The sequence below is a fragment of the Podarcis vaucheri genome, assembly GCF_965113315.1.
Source record: "Podarcis vaucheri genome assembly, chromosome: 15".
Classification (NCBI taxonomy): Eukaryota; Metazoa; Chordata; class Lepidosauria; order Squamata; family Lacertidae; genus Podarcis; species Podarcis vaucheri.
This window is the reverse complement of record NC_138753.1, coordinates 33,500,763-33,517,899: the sequence shown is the minus strand read 5'-3', so window position 1 is coordinate 33,517,899 and position 17,137 is coordinate 33,500,763. Positions and strand designations below refer to the sequence as shown.

Genomic DNA, 17,137 nt, shown 5'->3' with positions numbered 1-17,137 from the left:
AAGCCCATCTCCTTTTGGCGGGGTGACCATCGTTCTTAACACCCCTGCTATTTACGACCCCTGAGTGGGCTTCCATTTTTGACGCTCGGAAAGCCTCGTCCGATTATTGGCGGACAAGTTTGCTCTGCCTGTGCAGAAGAGGAGATGGATAGACATCACGTAAAACTGCTATCTTTTATCCAGGCGAACGATGTACGGTCCAGCTGTTTTCTGCATCGGTGAGACAAGACAAGTGGGACAGGAGGGGGGTCTATTGATTAGCAGATGATTCACGACAGGAGAGAAAAAGTTACCGTATTGGCCTGAATATAAGCCACACTTTCCCCCTCCAAATTCCGACCGTGAAAAGTTAACATGCGGCTTAAATTCGTGACCTTACAAAAATTGGCTTTTATGATACCGCCGCTGAAACAGACATACTGTAAAACAGAATTTAAAAAATGTTTTATTGCCGATTTGGAAGCTTGAGACTGTTGTGGAATTAATTCTAATGTCATTCATCGCTTTCCCCGTATTCTACAGTACAGTATTGGTTTTTTATTTGAGTTGACGGTGCTACGAACCCACCTGCGGGTCCTCTCCAGTATCCGTAGGATTTTCTTCTACATTTGCCATTTACGGGTGTGAGTGCCTGGGGAATCGTAGCAACTGAATAGCAATTTGCTGTTTTAGCGATTGTACGGTAACTTTTGCGGGCTTGCAAGATCAAAGGCTTAAATGGGCTCGGAGTTACAATTCTACCAACCGCAATGACTTTCAGCCTGTAACCCAATTTTAAGGGAGCGGCTTATATTTGGGTATTGTCTCTCCACCCCCCCCCCCGAATTTTAAAGGTGCTGCTTATTTGCCGGTGTGGCTTATATTTGGGCCAATACGGTAACTGTCTATAGAGCAAGTAATTAACTTATCGCATTCACTGTGGCAAAATGTGGTGATCCGCACCAGCAACAGGTTTGAGGGGGCCCTATGCAAAATGGCCACTGGTGTTGCCCCTACCCTGTTAGCTAGTACTTCTGGGACAGCACTCAGAACACCTCAAGGTGGTGGGTTTGGTCTAATTACCATTTTAATTTCCCAGAACCCCCCACCCCAAAGGATGACTACATTTTGGTTTGCGCTTTGTTTCAGGAAGTGCAAATCAGGAAATATGCCTTTAGGTTCAAACTGAATCAATTTTCTGCCCAATCCCTAGTCACTGCATTGGCTATCCCTGCCCTAGAATAACCTTGATACATAATTTAAAGACTTTGTCTCTGTTTTTCAACAGTGCAATGTTACTTGATAGTTAACTGATACAGAATGGGCCCTCTTGGACTAATCTGATAAGCAGAATTGGGGCATTGCTAGGTTCTTAAAAGATTCAACGCACAAGCCCAGAGACAGACGTTTGCATTAACATTGCACAGACTAATTGATATGTGCAGATGCAAATCTAGAATTTAAATGTCACAGGAGAGAAGACAAACCAACTAATTTCCCATCCATATCTTCAGATAAATTCTACAATTAATTTGCACCCCACCCAGATCAGTTCCTCTTCAATTCATTTACTCCTGGTTAATTTCCCAACAGATCCTTCCCCACATCCATTCTATTCTTCTTCAACAGCTCCCATTTGTTGGCCTCTCAAATTGTCCCTAGATGAAGTCAGCTCAAATTAATTTGTTGATGTATCCCCCCCCCCACCCTGGTGAGACCATCCACCTCACTCAATTTTCCGCACACTTCTTACCCACCCAGAAACTGTCAGGGCAGTTCAAGGTGGGTTCAAACCTTTTTCTAAGAATGCCCATAGCCAGACTCATTCATGGAAAGATGGCATTTAGACCTCTGTTCGTACAGAAGGTTTGTGGGCATTCTTTTTAAAGATGGTTTTAAACGCTATGTGTTCACATACACCTCTGCTGTCATACTTTCATGAAAACCTTTCTAGATTGGATTATTTCATTGCCCCTGACATTCATTTCTCTGAAGGCCCTTGTCCCAGAAATGTGATGGTCTTACTTAGTAAGGAAAGCTGGCTATAACACCATACCCTTTCTCAGCTGAAAATAGGGACATCCTATTCCACAATAATTATAATTATGATCATTAATGTAATTACAATTATTTATACCCTGTCCATGTGACTGGATTGCCCCAGCCACTCTGGGCAGCTTCCAACATATATAAAAACATAATAAAACCTTAAACATTAACAAAAACTTCCCTATACAGAGCTGCCTTCAGATGTCTTCTAAAGGTTGTATAGTGACTTATCTCCTTGGCTCCATACCCTCCAGCATTTCTCCGATGAAAAGAGGGACGTCCTAAGGAAAAGCGGGACATTCTGGGATCAAATCAGAAACCGGGATGGCTTCTGGAAATCCATGACTGTCCCTGGAAAATAGGGACACTTAGAGGGTCTGTAACACTCGGTCACAATTCCCCACATTTTGTGGAATGGCTCAGTGTGGTATAGCATCTGCTTCGCACGCAGAAGGTCACAGGTTTAATCCTGGCATCTCTGGGTTGATTTGGGAAAGACTTCCTGTCTGAAATCCAGGAAAGCTGCTGCCGGTCCATGTGGATAATACTGAACTAGAAGTACCCAATAGTCTGACTTGTTATAAAGCAGCCTCCTGTGTATGGGAACTAATTATCAGTTTGCATTTCTTAGTGCAGAAAGTGTTGTTCTGATGTGCAGAGATCTTTCCTATTCTAATTAATTCAAGAGGGTTCTGGAAGCTTCTCTGTGTGAAAGAAACAAGCAGAAGGTTCATGATGTTTGGGTTATTCCTTTAGAGAAGCCGAGTACAGCTGGTCTAAACTAGTTCTGGTATCTCCTCTGTCAAAGTCATGCTGACTATAATAGTAAGGCCAGGAGGAGCCCGGGTTTCACTCTTTCTCTCTTTCCTTCTGGTGTGCTGTTCTGTACACAGTATGCTTAGTGTTAAGGTTTAGACGTATTATAAGTTATTGCAAGTTTAAGTTAAGTCTGCTGCAACTGGATTTCTTATGGACAGTGCCAATCCTGAATGTATTGGATTTGTGACCATTGCGCTCATTTGCCTTCAGTAGCAGTAAAACTCTGGATGAAATATTAATTGCCTCTGGTCTATTTTCTGGGAATTCTGCAATGTGTTTAAGTTTTTACTCTGCTAACTACACGCTGGAGTTCTACTCTGGATCAATATTGAGTAGAATTCCATGACACTAATGCCCTGGAGAGATATGATGTCAAGGTCACTCCCGGAAATTAGAAATATGGCTTGCAGACCTGGGCAAGAGGTGTTGGTGACAGTGGACCCTGCTAGGGAATTGGGACCCCTTGCAGCTGTCCAAGGAGGCCAGAGGCTGACTCCATGCCTGGTCACAGCTAATGATGAGTTACAGGAAAATAAGGGCAGATGGAGTGGGATGAGAATGCCAGCAACGATATTTCTAGGAAATGCTATTACATTGCATGGGGCACGTCTCAGTGCAGAAAGGTCAACCCGCCAGAAGCACTTGCTGTTCGGAACTCAAAGACAAAACTCATCTTCCCACCTGATCCCCCTAAATGCCTCCACGTTGATGTGCCCTTTTGTTGAGACTCACCTGATGGCTTCTTTCAACTGCATTGACTCCACTGTAGAAACAGCACAGAATCCTAGGAACTGTAGTTTAGCCCCCCACAGAGCTACAGTTCCCAGCACCCTTAACAAACTACAATTCCCAGGAGGGGAGAAAATGTGCTTTACATGTGTGATGCGTGTGCAGGATTTTTTTTAAAAAAAATGCTTCCTTTTTTTCTGGAATGGCTCCCTTACCTTTAATAACCAAGACAACAAGAAATCCAGACAATGAAGCTGTATCCACTGGTACATTGGGAACATTTTCTCCAAATCTCTGCCTGAAATTGGATGCATTTTGTTTGTTTGTGATCATCTACTCTGAAAACTGGCATCATTGTGTAGGATCAGGAAGGAGCTGTAATGCATGGGTGGCATCTACAGTGGTACCTCGTGTTACATACGCTTCAGGTTACAGACTCCGCTAACCCAGAAATAGTACCTCAGGTTAAGAACTTTGCTGCAGGATGAGAACAGAAATCGTGTGGCAGCAGCGGGAGGCCCCATTAGCTAAGGTGGTACCTCAGGTTAAGAACAGTTTCAGGTTAAGAATGGACCTCCAGAGCGAATTAAGCACTTAACCTGAGGTACCACTGTATAGGGAAAGGACTGCAGCTCAGGGACAAAGCCATGCTCCGATTCGATTCCTGACATCTCCGGTTTAAAAGGATCAAGTGGCAGATGGCGTGAAAGGTTTTGTCTTCACCTCAAACCCTGGAGAGAGTCATTGCTAAGTCAGAAGAAACAATACTGAGCTAGGTGCAGAAATAAGCTGATGATATATAGCAGCTGATTTATGCAGAGCAAACCCTTTGAAGGAACAGGACACAACAGTTTTTTCCTGGACAGTTGGCAATCCTCTACAGAAGACAGACAGACAGGTGGCCAGACAGTTGGGCATCAGCTTGCCCACCACAACTCAGCGGATTCCTCTAGAAAGGTCCTGAGCTGCCCTCCTTGCAGCCAGCGGCGGAGGAAGCCACTTGGGCGCCTGAGGCGGTGTGCCCAGGGGCAGGGTGAGTTGCCCATAGAGGTGGGGGGCGCACTACAGGGCCTCCAGAGTCTGCCTGCCTCCTCCCACTCCGCCACCCTACAGTTGGGGGGGGAAGCAGCGGGCAGATTGTTTGAGCAGCGCAGAGCCTGCATACGCCCAAGCCACTGCGTCTTTCCCAGGAGACGTGTGGCTCGGGCGCACTGCGGGCCTCACAGTGAGTGCCGCCCAGCATTTTGTCATCCCCTTCAGTGGTGACACCCGGGGTAGCCTGCAGCCACCTTCCTCCGCCCCTGCTTGCAGCCCATCCCCCAACAAGGGGGATTCAGTGAAGTCCCATCCTGTGGACATCACCATCAAAGATATCAGAAGAGCCCTATGTTAGCCTTCCTGGTTTCCATGCTTGGAGAAGGGAGGCGGGTGGTAGGCAGCAGAGGCAAGGCAGAGCGGTAGCAGGGCCAGAGGGCCTGCGGGTGAGGTTCGGGGATGATCAGATGTCCCCACTTGCTCAGATGTGGGCCTTGTCAGGGTCCCACCAATCCCAGCCTTTCACACCTGTTCTCTGCTGGTGGCACATTGTGGAATGCGTCATTCAGATCTGTGCCAGTGTGCTTAAGGGAGGAGAGTAGCTGAGTTAAATGGTCCTGCTTTGGGGTCCTTCTTAAAGGCTCTGTTAGAACTTAACTCCTAACCATCCATCCATCTTTCTTCCCCTCCTTTTTTTTTTTGCATTTAATATTTGTTGATTTTTTAAGTACAGTGGTACCTTGGGTTACATATGCTTCAGGTTACAGACTCCGCTAACCCTGAAATATTACCTCGGGTTAAGAACTTTGCTTCAGGATGAGAACAGAAATCGTGCTCCGGCGGCGCGGCAGCAGCGGGAGGCCCCATTAGCTAAAGTGGTGCTTCAGGTTAAGAACAGTTTCAGGTTAAGAACAGACCTTCGGAACAAATTAAGTACTTAACCCGAGGTACCACTGTATACATCACAATTATCATTCTCCATCAGAGATATACAGAAGAAGAAGAAAATACTCAAACGTTGAAAATGAAATAATATTCTGTTTAAAAGTATTAAGACTTCCCTCCACCCGAACGTGGGTCCTCTACAATTCTATATTAACTGCATATTGAATAATATCTAGTTTATATTTATCCAGTACGTCCATATGTTATGTCACATTTCAGGAGTCATTCAAGGCCTGCCAAAGATTCCAGATGTTCACAGTGATCTTTTAAGGATTATCTGTATTTGTCCCATTTTGTGATAAATTTTTGGTCATCATGATTCCTAACTTTCCCCATTAGTCTTGCCATCTCAGCATATTCAACCTGCCATTCCATTTTTGTCAGTATATTATCTCCTTTCCAGCACTGGGCTGATAGCAGTCTTGCAGCCGTGGTTGCATACATAAATAACATCCTCAAATCTTTTGGTACATCTATGCCTATAATACCTCAGAGAAAGGCTTCAGGTCTTTTTGGCGAAGGTTAATTTAAACTTCTTTTTTAGTTCGTTGTAAATCATATCCCAAAATCCCTCCCCCTCCTTCTCTTTTGGTAATATATTCGTGCTGAAGAAAAGTAGCTGTGCTCCCTCCAAATTGGAAGGCTGCCTCCACAAATAAGGCACACAGCCCTGCCCAGGAACCCCAGCAGCCCACACACCCTGCCAGCGAATGCAGGCAGACAATAAATATAAATAAGCAAAGAAGGTGGCCTGCTTTCCATCCCACTTAATGCAATGAAATACGACTCTGCCAGCCATCTCCTAATTGAAATTGCTGAAAACCAACCCGAGTCCCTTGGGAGCTGCTGGCACGCCGGCACTGACATCCCCTGGCTTGGCAAATAGGATCACGGGAAAATTCCAACAAAAGCTCTAAGTGAGCAGATCGCGTCCTTTCCCCCATCTAGTTCTGCAGACGTGGGAGAATTTCTGGGTCAGGCTGTTAGAAGAAATCCGGGCTTCTTCTTGATGCTGATGGGTTTCAGTCGATGGGGACTCAACTCTCATTTTACCTTGCAAGTCCAATAACCTTTGGAGAAGCCTTTTCCAAGCTGCTGCCCTCCAGATATGGTTGGAAGGCAACTCCCACCAGACCCAGCCAACAGGACCAGGGACCAGGAATTGAAAGCCACAGCAGCTTAGGGGAAGGCTGCTATAGTTTTTCACATCCCTAAATGTGATAAAACATCAAGCATTAAAAACTTCCCTAAACAGGGCTGCCTTCAGATGTCTTCTAAAAGTCAGGTAGCTGCTTATTTCCTTGACATCTGATGGGAGGGCGTTCCGCAGGGCGGGTGCCACTACCAAGAAGGCCCCCTGCCTGGTTCCCTGTAACCTCAATTCTCGCAGTGAGGGAACCGCCAGAAGACCCTCGGCGCTGGATCTCAGGGTCCGGGCTGAATGATGGGGGTGGAGATGCTCTTTCAGGTGCACTGGGCTGAGGCTGTTTAGGGCTTTAAGGTCAGCACCAACACTTTGAAATGTGCTCGGAAACATATTGGGAGCCAATGTAGATAGCCTTATACTTTGTCATTTCTCTCTCTGGGAGGGGGTGGTAGTAAGGACTGGATTGTGTCCATAGCAAAAGAGCAGCAGTGATGGTGAAGGGACCTAGAGACCAAGTGTGATGAATTACGGTGGAATGAGTGTGTGTTTTAGAGACAGCTAAGAGGTGGGTGATGTTGTGGCCCCCTTCAGATACTTGAAGGGCTGTGGTGATGATAGAGCAAATTGGTTTTCCATTGATCCAGAAGGCAGGATTGAAGCAACACATTCCATTCACAACATAGGGGATTTCAATGAAACAACAGGGAGAATTTCATAGCATGAGCTGCAGCCCAGGGGTGGAGAACTTTTTCCACCCTGAGGGCCACATTCCATTCATTGCAAGCTTCCGGGGGCTACAAGTATGTGCTGGGGCCAGAAGCAAAAGAAGGTGGAGCAACAAATGCGAGTTTTACCACCTTTTTGCATAGTAGGCTGGTTTCTTCACACACACCCCTCTCTCCTCTATCCAGGCAAGCAAGAAGCATTGCCAGAGTTCAGAAGCATATTCCAGTCAGGTAAAAACACCTGAAAAAGGTGTGAAGCAAGGCTGGCAAAGGAGTGTGAGAGCAAGGGTGGAAGTAGGCCTGGGGGAATTACCAAAGGCCGGATAGAGAGTATCAACTCCATGGCTCCCCACCCCTGGGAGCCAGTGTGGCATAATGGTTAGAGTGTTGGACTAAGGACCTGGGAGAGCAGGGTTCGAATCCCCACTAGGCAGCCTTGGGCCAGTCACCGTGTCTTTGCCTAACCTAAGTCACAGGAGGAGGAGAACCATATACACCACCTTGAGCTCCTTGAAAGGAGAAGAAGATGTGGCATATAAACGTAATAAATAAGATTGCATCAGAAATCTTTTCTTTGGACTTTTTACAGCAGGTGATGGATTACCACCAATCAGAGAAGCCGTAGCAGCAGATTTCCTGGCCTAGATGATCTTTGAGGTCCTGTTTAGCTCCATGATTCTACGAAGGAATGAAGCCCACAGGAACATACCTTGTTCAAGGGCCGCCCCCCAAGCTTCAAACTGGCATCACCCACCTTCTCCGCTGTTAAAAAATGCTGAACGCCCTTCTCCAAATGCCATATCCATTGATTATGCAGTGAATTAAAAGCCAAGAGCATGTTTGTCCTTTCCAGTTAAAGATATAACAGAGAAACATATTTGCTCACACAAGATTGCCCTAGAATATGTTATCAACAGTTGGTGAAGTGGCCAGACGTACGTTCTTCACAGTTCCAATACCCAGGCATTTGTCTGGATGTAACTAGGAGCCTCAAGATGCATTCACCCAACCACTTGGTTATCTTAGACCTCCAACCCCTGGGAATGGACCTGAATCCTGGAAAGGGGGCACAACGACCAACTCACGCTCAGAAAATTTGAACACAGCACTCCTCAAAGGAGTCCTAATAAGCAGGAAATGATTGTGGGTGTATTTCCAGTATTGTTTATAGTTCCTTAAACTAGGGATAAGGGAATCTGTGGCCCCCTTTGCCAACACGGTCAATGACTGGCCACATGTTCCCCATCGCCGCCTTAGCCCCTTTGCCAACAGAACGTGTGAACATACCAACAGGACTTTTCTGTGTGTAGATTAGTCTCAAAATCAAGGGTAGCCAACGGAGTGTTGCACCACAACTTCCATCGCTGGCCATGCTGGCTGGAGCTTATAGGAGCCAGAAAACCAACATTAGAAGGGAACAGTGTTGGCTCCCCTTGCTCCAAAGGTTGGAAAATGAAGGAAACCCAGGGGACAAAGCTTGCAAAATATGCATGTTCTACCCAGTGCTGCCAGCCTTCAAATGCTTTCACCACCCAAAAGCGCAAATCCGATTTAAGACTTCCAGCAGTCCAAAGTTCATTGTTTTAGTGTGTTTCTTTCAAAGGGGTGGGGAAAAAAAGAAAAACCCTCATCCGTGAATTTAGTCAGCGGTTGCTGCTTGTTCTTCTTTCTCAGCCCCTTTATATATATAAAAGAGCCATTATTTCCCCTCATCTCTTTTTCTCCCCAGTACAGGAGCAGAAATAAGCAGCAAACTCCCACACAGAAACTAACAGTTCTGCTGGTCCTGTTATTGCTATTTCCACGCTTAGATTTCTGGCAACTAGAAATCGCTGTGCCATGCAGAGCAACCAACTTAAAAGATCCAAAAGACAGACTCCTTCTATTTAAAAGGTTGCAATAAAAAAGTCAATGCAGCACATCTAATTTAAAGTTTTTAAATAGGTTCAGGGCAGCTGGTAGAATTTCCCATCCATCAGAGGGGGGTGGGATTCCAAAATGTCACAGGGTTCAGGTACATGGTGTGCCATGGCTGGTTGCCTCGTCCACAACCATCTCAGAGCGGGGATCTTTCAGACCCTAAAGAAAAGACCCTAAAGAAAAGGTGGGCGTGTTCCCCCTCCCCCTGTACCATATCAATATGAGAGTAGATTCAGAGACAACTCCGCACTTGATCACAGACTGCCATTCATAATAGTTCAGCAATAAAAACGAACAAAACAACCTGAACTTCAATCTTTCCCCACCAGCTTATTACATTCTAGCATGATTTTTTTCTTTGCGCATTCCAAAATAAAATAATAATAATAATAATCTACAGATGTGTACGTACATTACAGCAGTCCATCGTGGGTGCCAATCTGATTAAGAGTTCCCCAGCCAGCAGGAGCTAGATACACCCTGGGAAGGCAGAGATCTGTTTCCTTCTCCACTTACGAGAACTTGCTTTTTCCCTGCTGCCTCCAGAACAGATCTTTTCGTAGGTGCTGAAGTTGAGCAGAGCTTATTGCCTACGTAACCCACTTACTCGCAGCTGGGGAGCCTATCAGACCTACTCAGGCAGCTCCAGTTCTTCTCTTGCTTTTTAATTTCTCTCTCTCTCTTTCCCCAGCTTGTTTTACAGCAACTCCCCTCGCTTCTAACACCCTTTAAATACTTAAAGAGACAGGCAGCCCAGTTGGCATTAGAGAGCTCTTTGTGCCATAGAAACACAATCAAGAACAAACAGTACCCAGCTCGACATAGAATGGCCAATTCCACAGGTCTCTAGCAAGTGCCCAAATTATATTGCCGGTTGTCAGTGCCTGATCAGACACCAGAAAAAGAACCTGGAGGGCGGTGCCTCAAATATGAATAGCTGTATTGGTCCCAGGGTATTGTATGAAGACACATGATGCAGTGACCTTACTGAAGCTAAGCAAATATGCATCTGGCAAGCTCTTAGAGGGGAGCTGGCCTGCAGACTCAAACCCTCCAATAGTCCCTATTTTCTAGGGACAGTCCTGGATTTACAGAAGCCGTCCCAGTATCTCATTTGATTCCAGAATGTCCCGCTTTTCCTTAGGACACCCCTATTTTCATCAGAGAAATGTTGGAGGGGATGAAGTTATGCAAACCCCTAAGCCAAGGAGATAAGTAGCTATACAATCCTTAGAAGGCATCTGAAGGCAACCTTGTACAGAGAATGTTTTTTTATGTTTAATGTTTTAATATGTTTTTTACATATGTTGGAAGCTGCCCAGAGTGGCTTGGGCAACACAGTCAGATGGGCCGGGTATAAATAATAAATTAATAATAATAGAATAATAATAATAATAGAATAATAATAATAATAATAATAATAATAATAATAGAATAAAGGTAAAGGTACCCCTGCCCGTGCGGGCCAGTCTTGACAGACTCTGGGGTTTGTGCGCCCATCTCACATCTATTGGCCGGGGGCCAGCGCTGTCCGAAGACACTTCCGGGTCACGTGGCCAGCGTGACAAAGCTGCATCTGGCGAGCCAGCGCAGCACACGGAACGCCGTTTACCTTCCCGCTGGTAAGCGGTACCTATTTATCTACTTGCACCCGGGGGTGCTTTCGAACTGCTAGGTTGGCAGGCGCTGGGACCGAGCAGCGGGAGCGCACCCCGCCGCGGGGATTCGAACCGCCGACCTTTCGATCGGCAAGTCCTAGGCGCTGAGGCTTTAACCCACAGCGCCACCCGCGTCCCAATAGAATAGGGTGTCCCTATTTTCATCAGAGAAATGTTGTTCAGTGCCTTGAGTTTGATCATGAAAGAAGGGATATAGATGCAATCAATTATGCCACAAGCTATTATTATGATTATGATTATGATTATATCCCGCCTTTCCTCCAAGGAGCTCAATGCGGCATACACGGCTCCCCTCCTCCTCACTTTATTCACACAACAACCCTGTGAGGTGTGTTAGGCTGAGAGGCAGTGACTGCCTCAAGGTCACCCAACCACCTCCATGGCTGAAGGGGGATTTCAACCCCCATCTCCCAGGTCCTCTAACCTTTAACCACTGCACCACGCTGCCTTTCTTATGGCGTAGTAGAGCCCCGTCTCTTCAGGTGAGTGTGAAGCATCTGCCCAGAAGGCTGCAGAGGGGGAAATGTAAACATGAGATAAAATGCAAAACGTGGCTGTCTTGGGCAGGTGTGGGGACCTTGCTGAACTGCAGCTCCCATCAGCCCAGGAAGCATGGTCATTGGCTAGGGGTTGTGGGAGTTGTAGTTCAGCAAAATCCGGAGGGCCAGAAATCCCCCACACTTGGCCTATACTGTTGTGTGCAAACTTCAAACGTGTGCAAGACAAGCAGATGCCCACTTTTGAGAGAACGCGTTCCAGTTTCCCTCTCCCTAAACTGTTGCAGGTTGCAGGCTCATGCATGCTTCTCTAGGAGCCCCTTGATCTCAGTGGCACTTATTTACGTGGGGGGGAAATGCATTCAGTTACACTGTTAGATGGATTTTTGAGGGCGAAAGGCCTAAGCCCAGCTGCATAAAGATACAGTGGTACCTCAGGTTTGTAGCAGGAACCCCCACCCCAATCATTCAGTTTGTACAAACTTCACACACTCACACTCACACACTACATATGCCACATTTCTGTTATAAATTCATAGAAAAATCAACCATACATCGGATTTGCACTGTTCCATTTTTATTTTACTCCATATGACAAGGACTATCAAAGCGGGGTGGCTTGGTTCTGGTCAGCCATAATCCCTTCACCATCCCAGCACATCCACAGGAGCCCTGCCCAGTTGCTATACCAACCCTGATGGTCCTAGACAGAAGACCATCAAGATCACAAAGAACTTGCATATGGGAGTGCATTCAGCATGGACTGAAACAAAGGACAATGGTCAGATCTTCCCTCTGGGGGCAGGAAACTGCCAACTCCCCTTTGTCTCCTGGAAGTGACTCATGGGCAGGGGGAAAGGAGGAACCAGCCAGGTGACAGGACACTCAGGTTACCACCACAACTCCTCCCTCAACCCCTCCTTTCTGTAATGTATGCATGATGTTTCTGGGGGTGGGCTTGACCTAGAGGAGGGGAATTTCAAAAGTTTTTATAAGGTCTTGCACACCATCTTTCTGAGTCTTTTCCTCTCTCTTGCAAGTGAGGGGAACACCCTGTTGCAACAGTTCAATAAAGGCCAAGCCTACAGGCTGCTGTTTTGCTCCAAGTTATCCTGGTTGGTGTCTTTGTTTTTGTCCAAGGGAGCCCTTGGATTTTTCCGGTAACAGGTTACATACGCTTCAGGTTACATACGCTTCATGTTACAAACTCCGCTAACCCAGAAATAGTGCTTCAGGTTAAGAACTTTGCTTCAGGATAAGAACAGAAATCGTGCTCCGACGACGCAGCGGCAGCAGGAAGCCCCATTAGCTAAAGTGGTGCTTCAGGTTAAGAACAGTTTCAGGTTAAGAACAGACCTCCGCAACGAATTAAATACTTAACCTGAGGTACCACTGAACTGGATTTCTCCATTGATTTCTTATTAACATTTGTCACTTCCAACCCTGGGAACTTTTGAAATTAGCTTCTCAGCATGAGCCAGGAAATGACCTATGAGACAGAGAAGTGGTTCTCTCTGCTATCTACTCTATAAGTCTTTTGATCCCTTAGCAGCTGCTCCATCCCATTCCACGCCCCACCTGGCTCTCCTGTTGTTGTTTTCACTCTCAGACCCTAAATATGCCATGCCATTGAGTACATAAAGGACTTTTTAGGTGCCTCCTCCTCCTGCATTTTTTCTAAAGAGACTTTTTTGTACTTTTGCAAACCTTCGGGTTCCCTCAAGCCTGCCTGTACCTTCCTCTCCTGTGTGGGAGAGACATGGTTTGTTTTAACGTTAAGGTCACTTCCTATGTCCCTAACCAGTTAGTTAAAAGTTGCAGCCCTAGTACAATGGTACCTTGGTTCTCAAACACCATGGTACTCAAACAACTTGGAACCCAAACAGTGTTCTGGTTTGTGAACTTTTTTGGAAACCGAACTTGTTCCGTTTTGAGTGTTAGGCTTCCAATTTGAGTGCCACACTTCCATTTTGAGTGTTACACTGAGGTCTGTCTGTTTTTGCTATTTATTTTGCGTTTTTGTTTTTGCGCCTTTTTTGTTTTGTTTCTGTGACTGTTTGGAACCCATTTCAACTACTGATGGATTGATTGTGTGACTGCAGTACATTGTTTATTGCTTTCATTTTATGGATCAATGGTCTCGTTAGTAAAATTCATGTTCAATTGCTGGTTTAGGGGTTGTTTTTAAAAGTCTGAACGGATTAATCCATTTTGCATTACTTTCTATGGGAAAGCGCACCTTGGTTTTGGAATGCTTTGGTTTTGGAATGGACTTCCGGAATGGATTAAGTTTGAGAATCAAGGTACCACTGTAAAAGGTTTTGATAAGTGTTCTGCAAATTGTCGGCCACTTTAACAAAGCAGCAAGAACACAGGTTTGCTATTTCATGAATACCAGAAGGTGTTTGCTTTGGACACCAGGAGAACTGGATCCAGGAGAGATCACCATGCCTGAATGTGTGGTGTTCCTGGGGTACTATTCCCCAGATAACCAGGATGGTGGGAGGGAGGGAGTGTGGCCCCGTGGTATAGAGCTTGCCCTGTATTCAGAAGCAGCGGCGTAGCGTGGGTTGTCAGCACCCGGGGCAAGGCAAGTAATTTGCGCCCCCTAACCCGGGGCAAGGCAAGTAATTTGCGCCCCCTAACCCGGGGCAAGGCAAGTAATTTGCGCCCCCTAACCCCTAACCTGCTGCCGCTGCCAGCTTCTTCTTGCTGCTGCCTGGGCTGGTCTGGTGTGGTTCTCTCCCGCGCTCAGCGCTGCGCTGGGCGGCTGCTGCACTGTCCCTCCCCCAGATAGTCCCTCACTCTCTCTCTGCACCGCACGCCTGGCACCCACCCCTTCCACAGTGGGCGGCGACCCAGCGGCTCGGATCGGATTCGCACAGCCAGCACTGCAGTGAGAGAGAGTGAGCCAGGTAGGGGCAGAGAGCTGCGAGTGCGAGCGTGCCCCCCCCCAGATGTTGCGCCCGGTGCGGACGGCCCCCCCTGCACCCCCCACGCTACGCCACTGTTCAGAAGGTCCCAAGTTCAAGCCTAGCCAAATGTATAGGAAATTACTGGAACCAGCACCACTACCTGAGAAACAGGCACCAGCTAGACAGGACCATAATGGGCAAATAATCTGCCCCAATCACTTCCTGTACTTGTGATATCAAGTGGAATTATACAGAGATAGTTCAGACACCTGTGGGTATCTTTAAAAAAAGAAAGATCATAGCTTTTTTCTTCAAGCCTTTGAAACCAAGACAAATACACCCACACATCAAAGCAGCCTTGTGGAACTAGGACTTCATTATATAACGGCTGTGACAAACTGCAGCTGACCTTAGACTAGGGCAGAGATGGGGGAAGCTGTGGCCCACCAGATGTTGCTGGACTCCAACTCCCATCAGCCGCAGCCAACACATCTGATGCCCAGGGATTATGGGAACTGTAGTCCGACAGCAGCTGGAGGGCCATGGGTTCCCTGGCATTCAAATAGCCGCTTGCTTAAGTCCACTTACAGTGCAATGCTTTCTGTGTCTACTCAGACATATGTGGGCCTAGGATTGCAGCCTTTCATATGGTGCTTTTAGATCTGAACCAAGTGCAGTGAGCCACTGAATGCCAACTGCATGCCCTCTAACTGTCCCTATTTTCCAGGGACCGTCCCGGAATTACGAAAGCCACCCCGGCTTCTGATTTGATATTGAAATGTCCCTAGTTCCTTTGCCAGTGCTGTCCCAAGCAACAATAAAACAATGAACAGCATGGTGAAACAATGACTACTGCGATCGACACGAGGTAATATCACCAAGGCAACTATCAGGGGGAAAACAATAAACACCCATAAAAATGGCAAAAGTAGCTTCTTTCGCAAATAGGTTTTATCTTAAACAATAGCAAACGCAGTAAATAAAGAGTTCACTTGTAATATATGAGTGGTTCAGCGCTCATTTCTTCTCCTTCCAAAACAGATTTTATCTTGAACAATTGCAAAGGCAGTAATAAAGAGTTGACTTTTGAATAGCAGTGGTTCAGTGCTAAGGAAAATTAAAATTAAAAATATGTAGAGAATGCATAATTAAGATATAACCTTGTAGTAAATAATATACAAGAGATGACAGTATGCAAATGCCTTAAAGCAGGGGTAGATCTACAACAAGCACATCCAACAGGTAGATTGTGATCTACCAGTAGATCACTGGACATTTGTGGTAGATCACTGGTAGATCACTGGCTCCCCCCAAAGCAGCTCAACATTTTTGCCCCCCAAAAATGGGGCTTTCCTCCTCCCTAAAAGAAGCTCAACAACTTTGACCTGAACCCTTTAAAAACGGGCCTTCCTCTTCCCTAAAAAAACTAAACAATTTCGACCTCAACCCCCAAAAACGCGGTAGATCACTGCCAGTCTTTAACTCTGTGAGTAGATCTCAGTCTCTTGGGAGTTGGCCACCTCTGATCTACAAGAATAAAGGTGAGACTATAACTAGTCTATTCACACATACACAGTGAATACCCCCAGTCCCACTAACACAAAAATCTCAGTAGAACCTTACCTGTCCCCACCTGCATGTTTCCATCAGGAGGAGCACAGAAAGAGGACGGTGTCCTTCTGTTTGTTAAACCTCCTCAGGAAACATGGGTAGGGCTCACAAATTTAAAATCATAGCGGTGAAAAGTCCACAAACACAGCTGCCCAAGCAATGGCAGCTGTGGATGCGAGGAAGCATCCTAGAATCATAGAATCATAGAGTTGGAAGAGACCACAAGGGCCATTGAGTCCAACCCCCTGCCAAGCAGGAAACACCATCAGAGCACTCCTGACATATGGTTGTCAAGCCTCTGCTTAAAGACCTCCAAAGCAGGAGACTCCACCACACTCCTTGGCAGCAAATTCCACTGTCAAACAGCTCTTACTGTCAGGAAGTTCTTCCTAATGTTTAGGTGGAATCTTCTTTCTTGTAGTTTGGATCCATTGCTCCGTGTCCGCTTCTCTGGAGCAGCAGAAAACAACTTTTCTCCCTCCTCTATGTGACATCCTTTTATATATTTGAACATGGCTATCATATCACCCCTTAACCTCCTCTTCTCCAGGCTAAACATGCCCAGCTCCCTTAGCCGTTCCTCATAAGGCATCGTTTCCAGGCCTTTGACCATTTTGGTTGCCCTCCTCTGGACACGTTCCAGTTTATCAGTGTCCTTCTTGAACTGTGGTGCCCAGAACTGGACACAGTACTCCAGGTGAGGTCTGACCAGAGCAGAATACAGTGGCACTATTACTTCCCTTGATCTAGATGCTATACTCTTATTGATGCAGCCCAGAATTGCATTGGCTTTTTTAGCTGCCGCGTCACACTGTTGGCTCATGTGAAGTTTGTGGTCAACCAAGACTCCTAGATCCTTTTCACATGTACTGCTCTCAAGCCAGGTGTCACCCATCTTGTATTTGTGCCTTTTTTTCCCCTTTTTTTCCTGGCTGGCTGTGAGGGGCAGGCAGAGGGCAGAGAATAAAGGGGGAACGAAGAGGAGAGCAAGAAGTCTTGATTTTTTGGGGGGGTTAAAAAAATGCTTTGTGCATCTGCGTCTAATCTTACCCCTTTCTAAAATTTATTTATTGGGGTGTGCATTTCT

At 46.3% G+C, this 17,137-nt stretch overlaps 1 protein-coding gene across 1 annotated transcript in view; it reads right to left on the bottom strand.

Annotated features, from left to right (window-relative positions):
• NRGN (neurogranin) overlaps window positions 1–10,170 on the bottom strand; it is a 48,762-nt gene extending 38,592 nt beyond the window's left edge. Inside the window, exon 1 of the mRNA XM_082200744.1 lies at window positions 9,761–10,170. Within this exon, the coding sequence (XP_082056870.1) occupies window positions 9,761–9,775 (15 nt within the window). The 5' untranslated portion in view covers window positions 9,776–10,170. The remainder of the gene's footprint in view (window positions 1–9,760) is intronic.
• Between the last annotated feature and the right edge of the window lie 6,967 nt (window positions 10,171–17,137).